Source organism: Penaeus vannamei, chromosome 31 (assembly GCF_042767895.1).
Source record: "Penaeus vannamei isolate JL-2024 chromosome 31, ASM4276789v1, whole genome shotgun sequence".
In the NCBI taxonomy this organism is placed as follows: Eukaryota; Metazoa; Arthropoda; class Malacostraca; order Decapoda; family Penaeidae; genus Penaeus; species Penaeus vannamei.
Genome location: NC_091579.1, coordinates 5,164,357 through 5,171,856, shown reverse-complemented (window position 1 = coordinate 5,171,856; position 7,500 = coordinate 5,164,357). Strand labels below are relative to the sequence as shown.

Here is a 7,500-nt window from a genome sequence, read left to right as displayed (position 1 = left end):
TGATAGTGATGATGGCTATTATTCAGTGGTGATGATTGATTTGATAGGGATGGTGACTATAATTTGATAGTGATGGTGACTTTGATTTGTTGGTGATGATGAGTATAATTTGATAGTGATGACTCTAATTTGATAGTTATAATGGCTATAATTTGAGTGATGATGACTATAATCTGATAATGATAATGACTATAATTTGATAGTGATGATGCCTATCATCTGATAGTGATAATGACTATAATGGTGATGATGTCAAGACGATAGTGATGACGACGATGGCTATAAACTCGTGAAAATGACATCAAAGACGTAATTGGTGGTGACTGTGGTGACTGTGATGAATTGGTGGTGACTGTGATAATGTTGAACAAATGATGATAAAAGATTTCGGTTTGTAATAATGTCATGAGAGCAACAATAATATCTCGAAAGGATGATACCAAAACATATATATATAACGCCATAAAGATAATGATTAATGCATATATATCAAATATGAAAATCAAATCAAAAGTTATTCTAGGGCTAGATTTGCTAATAACTTCCATCCAAAAAACAAACAAACAAACAGACAAAACAGGATAAAGTAAACAAAGTAAACAGACAAAACCGGATAAACTAAACAAACAAAACCGGATAACGTAAACAAAGTAAACAGACAAAACCAGGATAAAGTAAACAAAGTAAACAGACAAAACCAGGATAAAGTAAACAAAATAAACAAACAAAACCAGGACAAAGTAAACAACATAAACAAGCCTTTGACCCTCTCCCGAGCCCACCGAACCCAGGGCACGAAACGGCGAAAGGAACTCACGACGGCGACCGCCTCGGAGGACAGGATCTCGCCGGGGGAGAGCACGCCGAAGTAGGCCACGTTGGTCAGCACGTAGATCAAGGTCACGAAGGTCAGCGAGATGGCGATCGCCCGGGGGAGGTTGCTGGGTCACGGCGGGGATGGAAAGACGCACATGTATATGTGTATATGTATATATATATGTATATATATATGTATATATATATATATATATATATATATATATATATATTTATATATATATATATATATGCGTGTGTGTGTGTGTGTGTGTGTGTGTGTGTGTATTTATGTATATACATGTATACATACATATATATACAATTATGAATATATATATATATATATGTCTATAATATATATATATATATATATATATATATATATATATATATATATATATATATATATATATATATATATATATATACATACATATATACACACACACATACACACACATGTATGTAGATGTATATATATATATATATATATATATATATATATATATATATATATATATATATATATATATATATATATAGACAAGTATATGCAAATATGTGCATATATGTATTTATGTATATATACATATACATACGATATTCTTAGATCAATCTCTAATGAATAACTGCCTTTATAATCAGGTCCAAATGTGCGCAACTTTGGCCCCTAAATCTCCCACGCACAAGGTCGTCCTCACCGATAAGGGTCCTTCATCTCCTCGACGATCATGTTGCAGCTGTCCCTGGAAAGACGCGGAGGGAGGCAGCGGTCAGAGGAGGCGGCTGCGGCTGCCTCGAGTGACGTCATAATAGTAATTGCGTCATCATCACTGTTACTTTTCTCTCTCTCTCTCTCTCTCTTTCTTTCTCTCTTTCTTTCTCTCTCTCTCTCTCTCTCTCTCTCTCTCTCTCTCTCTCTTTTTTTTTTTTTACTTATCTGGTATGTTTCATCTTGTGTGGAGTATATGCGTAGATTTTCATGTGATATGGAGTGCAAATACGCTTTCATGCATTTATGAATGGATATTGAACGCACTCACACGCTCACACGCACACACATACACACGCACACACGAACACACACACACACACACACTTACAAACACAAAAACACACAAACAAACAAACACACACAAACCAACCTCGACCAGCCGACTCACCAGCCGTCATACGCCCACAGGGTATGGTAAAACGCCGTGGCAATGAGCGCAGGGTGCCAGTTCGTGCCATCGAACGCATTCTCGTAGGACTCGGCACCGCTCCTGACCAGGTAGTGTGTCCCGGTGATGATGATGATGATGAGAGCAAACACTTTGGTGAATGCTAATACGTCTTGCACGGTGGTGGCCCATCTCACGCGGCGGGTGTTGACCCAGCCGAGGAATACTGTGGGGAGGGTGAGGTGGGGGGTGGGGTGGGGTGGGTCGGGGTGGGGGGGGTTTGTTTATGTTTAGGCTGTTTATTGCTGGTGTTGCTTTTTATTGGTTTTGTTGTGTTCTTTTTATTATTGGTGTTGCTGGTTGGGACTAAGATGGTAAAGGAGAAATGGGGTTTGACTTCCACAATGGAGCTATTGCCATTATCTTTATTATTTTGATTACTACTAATATTATTATTATTACTATTATTATCATTATCATTATTGCTATTATCATAGTCATTATTGTTATTATCATTGTTATTGATAATATCATCATTATTATTGTTATCTTTGTGATAATCATCATTATCTTTATCATTATTATTATCATCATATCTGGCTTCGTTCTGTTCTTAGTGACCGAAACTATCTATGCCTGTTACCCTTTGAATCTTTTCTGCTTCATGGAATTCAGGGAGTTTTGGTCTAGTCTTATGTACTATAAACATAAGATATAAAGATTTGCTGTTTAAGTTTACACGAACGATTAATTTTCATCCGTTATAATTATTACTCTTTACTGTTTAGAGAAATCTGCTGGATTTTATTTCCAATGAAGTGATCACACGAAAACTTGGAGGCACGTAACCCCACAGACACTAAAAATAAGACGTAAATATTTACACGCCCAAAACGAACATAAACTACAAACACACGAATAAAAAATATATAAATCAACAAAAAGAGAGAAAACGATATAAAAAAGATAACTATACGCAGTACATTACTCACATAACACCGCGATAGCAATGAGCTTCCTGGCGGCTTCTGGCGTCTCCGCGCAGCCCGGGAAAAATGGCTGAACGATATAATTGGCGAACGTAAGGGACACGATCGCCCTGCTGCAAGGGAACTGGATCGTGACCACCAGCCACACGTACAGGAACGCCGGGAGAGGACCGAAAGCTTCGAGGAGATACGTGTAGTGAGAACCACTTTGGGGAATCATCGTACCTGTGGCAACGGGAGAGAAACACGTGTTCATATGTCCTGTACATGTGTATCTATCTATCTATCATCTATCTATCTATCTATCTATCTATCTATATGTATATATATATATATAAATATCCATATGTATATATATAGATAGATATCAGACAGACAGACAGACAAATACATACATAAATGATATAGATATATAAAGATCTAGATAGACTGATAGACAGATAAACTGATAGATAAATGGAGAGTTGTATAGATAGATGAATATAGACAAATATACATTCATATTCATATACAGAGATACATAATCTATATCTTTGCTATTTGTTTGATACGACAACAAAATATATAAAATCATTATCACCACTCCTTTCTAATCAGAGAGTACTCCTGCAATCATCAGAACTAGCATTATTGTTAGTATTGCTGTTATAGTTGCTATTTAATTATCACTATTGTCTATACCATTATTATCATTATTATTATTATCATTATTATTATTATTATTATTATCATTATTGTTGTTGTTGTTGTTGTTATCATTATTATCTTTTATTATTATTATTATTATTATTATTATTATTATTATTATCATCATTATTATTATCATTATTATTATTACTATTATTATTATTATTATTATATATCGTATTCATTGTTGGTAATTATAAGTCAGTGATATAATGGAGTCAGTGTCGACGACGTTGATGATTGTGATGATAAGGAAGATTGTATTAATGATAATCATCATTATTACTGAAATGGAAAATATGATATTGATAATAATAAAAACAATGCTAATGATATTGATAATAATAACAACAATGGTAATGATATTGATAATAATAATAATTGTAACGATAGTAACAACAACCACGAACGAACGACCGCTTGTGATTGAACGAAGGAAAAGTCAATCGCACGAGTCAATTCCCTGCAATTTGGCTTCGGTTGGAAAGTCCCGAAATTGCTTGTTAGTGACTGGCAGTTCGCTCGCAGGAAATCGGGAATGGCGGTTACGAGGTGTGGCCTTGAGGTTCCAAGGTCTTTTTGCGATATTTCTTTTAGGATTTGTTATTTTTAATCGTCTGGTGGATATTGTTTTGTGCCGAGTCATTGGCTTTGATGTTTCTTTGTTGTTTCATGCTGTTTTGTTGTTGTTTTTTGTTTTGTTATTGTTTGTTTGTTTAAGTTTTCTCTCGGTTTGTACGTTACTCTTATTCTTTCTTTCTCATATCGTCCTTTCTTTTTTCTCTCTACTTTTCGCCTTCCCCATTCTCTACGTTTCTCTCCTTCCCTTTCCTGCTTCCTATTCTCAATCTCTTAATCTTCTTTGTTACCGTTTTTCTGTCTTTTTTCCCTATTTTCTTCGTCGTTCGCTCCTTTCTCCCTTTCCCTCTTCCCTTTCCTATCAAGCACAAAGAGAAATAGGACATATGAGAGACCATTCGTGTTGGGTAAATGTACAACATCCCGTGGACAATGATTTTGGGACAACGTGTATAAGACAGATGTATAACGAAGCAGAATTCTAAGATATTTTTTTTTTGACAATTCGGTTCCCAGTTTTCGTAAGACGAATGGCCGATTTGTTAAGATTGTGCGAGGCCCGGCCCAAAGAATATTAATTTATACAAATATGGATATGCGCAGAAATAAATGCATATCTATCTATCAATTATACACACATCTATCTGTCTATACGATAAATATGAATGTCTAGACTGACAGATATGCATTTATTTCAGCGTATATGCATGTCCGTATAAAGAATGTTCATTGGGTCTCACACAAACAGGCCGAAAGACAAGGATCATTTGAGACAAACCCATCCAAGGCAATTTATTCTTGAGACAACCGTTTAAGAACAGCTTCTTCGGGGCATATTTAAGACAAACATCTTCACCCATTTACTGTTATTATCCTTATCATTACTATTATTATTATTATTATGGTCATTACTATTATATTCATTATCATCCCCAAATTTTTCCTACACAAATTTTTTTCTAGTATTGGTCTTCGCACAGTTCGAGTGGCGGTATGCAATGATGCAATAACAGTCAACGCAATTACTTTAGCGTATATACAGTTTAGAGAAGTGTTGCAAAAAGTATATAAATACCTTCTCATTAACAGTAATTTATCTGGAGTATAATCTGCGGATATTGTATGCACGGATGTTGCAATAATAACAATAATAGATAAGTAGAAATTATAATAATACTAAAATGATAAAAAATAAGATGACCAAAAAAAGAAAGATGATAACAAAAAGAAAAAAAAGAAAGGAGATAATAACGAAAATAAAATACACAAGGACACAGAAAAACAGAATAAAAAAATGATTAATAACTACAACGCATATCATAAACCTCCTTGACTTCAATTGCAATCACCTGCCACAACTTTGCACTGTCTGCGATTCCGTGAATGAATTGGGTAAAAGTGCGATTTATTCATGTATTTCTTTTCTCTCTGATTTGCAATTTCAAATAAAGTCACAAATTCTATATGAGAGGATAAACTGGGAAATTTAAGCACCAGAATGTTTTGTTTTATAATCATAATATAGATATAGGTTTGTAGTCACACCATTACTGCCTTTGGTATCATCGTCATTTTCATTGTTATTATCATAATTATCATAATCATTATTATTGCAAAGATTGTTGGTATTATTATTATTAATATTATTATTATCATCAACATCAACAGCAGCATTATTACTATTATCATCATTATCATTATTGTTTCATTATTATCATTATTTCTATTATTTCCATTATCATTATCATTGTTGTTATTACTATCATTATCATCATGTCATCATCACCTTCATTATTATTATTATGTCTATTATCATTAGCATCATTACTATTATTGTTTTTTTATTATTACCTTTATCACAATCATTGTTATTATCATATCATTGTCATAATTCATCATTAGTATTATTGTAATTATTACCAGTATCATTTATATTCATTACTTATCGTCGATATCAATATCATCAATCTCATTATCATTTTCATTATCGTTATTAACACCTTATGATTAGTCATTGTTATTGCCATTAGTCATGGCCAACAGTACATTTATGGCATTAAATATGAGCCAATGTACTTAGTCATAAATATTACCAAATGATTAATCTCATCGGATTAATGGGCAAAAAATATTCTTAATTCAGATATGATGGAATATTTTACCTAACTAGGTGATGAGTGATTCAGTCATGTAAACTGTCAACTATACACTTGAATTTCAACATCTATTGTATGTTTATTCAGCTGGTGGTTCAGCGGACACTTAATCGGATATAATGCGAGCATATTTTCATATATTGTTAATGAATTTATGTTAAACAGGGAACGGAAACAGCAGTTCCGTTATTCGTCCATTAACTTATATATTTTTCCTGTCAGTCACTTCGAGTGTTATTCAGTCACTTATTTGCGAATATCAGTCCTTGCTATTCACTCTCATTAAACGAATATTAAATCAGTCCAAACTAGTCCATCATATATATATAGCGTAGGTATGTTATAACACATGTATTCAGGCTAGTAATCTTGCCCATAACCTGACGAGATTTAGTCATATATCCTAATAAGTCAGCTGTTCTTCTAAACAATCATCAGTCAGGAATTCGCCAATTCGCCAGTTACCCACTTAGGAGTTCGCACAGCCCCTACCTCAGGCCCCCCTCAGGCTTTCCTCACTTCTCCTCCCTTAGCCCCTCTCATAACCTCTCCCTCAGCTCCCCCCCCACAACCTCTCCCTCAGCCCCTATCCCACAACCTCTCCCTTAGCCCCTCCCCCACAACCTCTCCCTCAGCCACCCCTTCCCCACACAACCTCTCCCTCAGCTCCCCCCCAACAACCTCTCCCTCAGCTCCCCCCCCACAACCTCTCTTCCCTCAGTCCCTCCCGCTTCTCCTCCCTCAGCCCCTCCCACTTCTCCCCCATCCCCGGTCCCCAACGGAAGGCACTCACCCATCTCGGCGTAGCACAGCGCCCCCACCATGGACACGAAGCCCGACGCGACCCAGATGACGAGAGACATGCCCACGCTGCCCGAGTACTCCAGGACGCCTCGGGGGGACATGAATATACCCGAGCCTATGATGTTGCCCATGATGAGGCCGACGGAATCCAGGAGGCCGAGTTCCTTCTTCAGGCGGATGCAGGAGTCGTTGCGGCAGAGGTCTTTCTTGGGGTCTTCCTGCTCTTCCTCTGTCTTATTTTCTTTTTGTCTCTGTTCGTCATCGTTTTTCTCCTTCTGGGGTTTGTTGGTCTTCGCCTCGCCC

At 36.0% G+C, this 7,500-nt stretch overlaps 1 protein-coding gene across 1 annotated transcript in view; it reads right to left on the bottom strand.

Moving 5' to 3' along the window:
• Nucleotides 1-7,500, bottom strand: part of LOC113812249 (Y+L amino acid transporter 2) — a 20,369-nt gene that overhangs the window by 12,086 nt on the left and 783 nt on the right. The window contains exons 1-5 of the mRNA XM_070143697.1: nt 7,187-7,500; nt 2,975-3,196; nt 1,983-2,208; nt 1,521-1,565; nt 818-941 (exon numbers count right to left, since the gene is read on the bottom strand). The exon at nt 7,187-7,500 is cut by the window's right edge and continues 783 nt beyond it. Of these exons, the coding sequence (XP_069999798.1) occupies nt 818-941; nt 1,521-1,565; nt 1,983-2,208; nt 2,975-3,196; nt 7,187-7,500 (931 nt within the window). The remainder of the gene's footprint in view (nt 1-817; nt 942-1,520; nt 1,566-1,982; nt 2,209-2,974; nt 3,197-7,186) is intronic.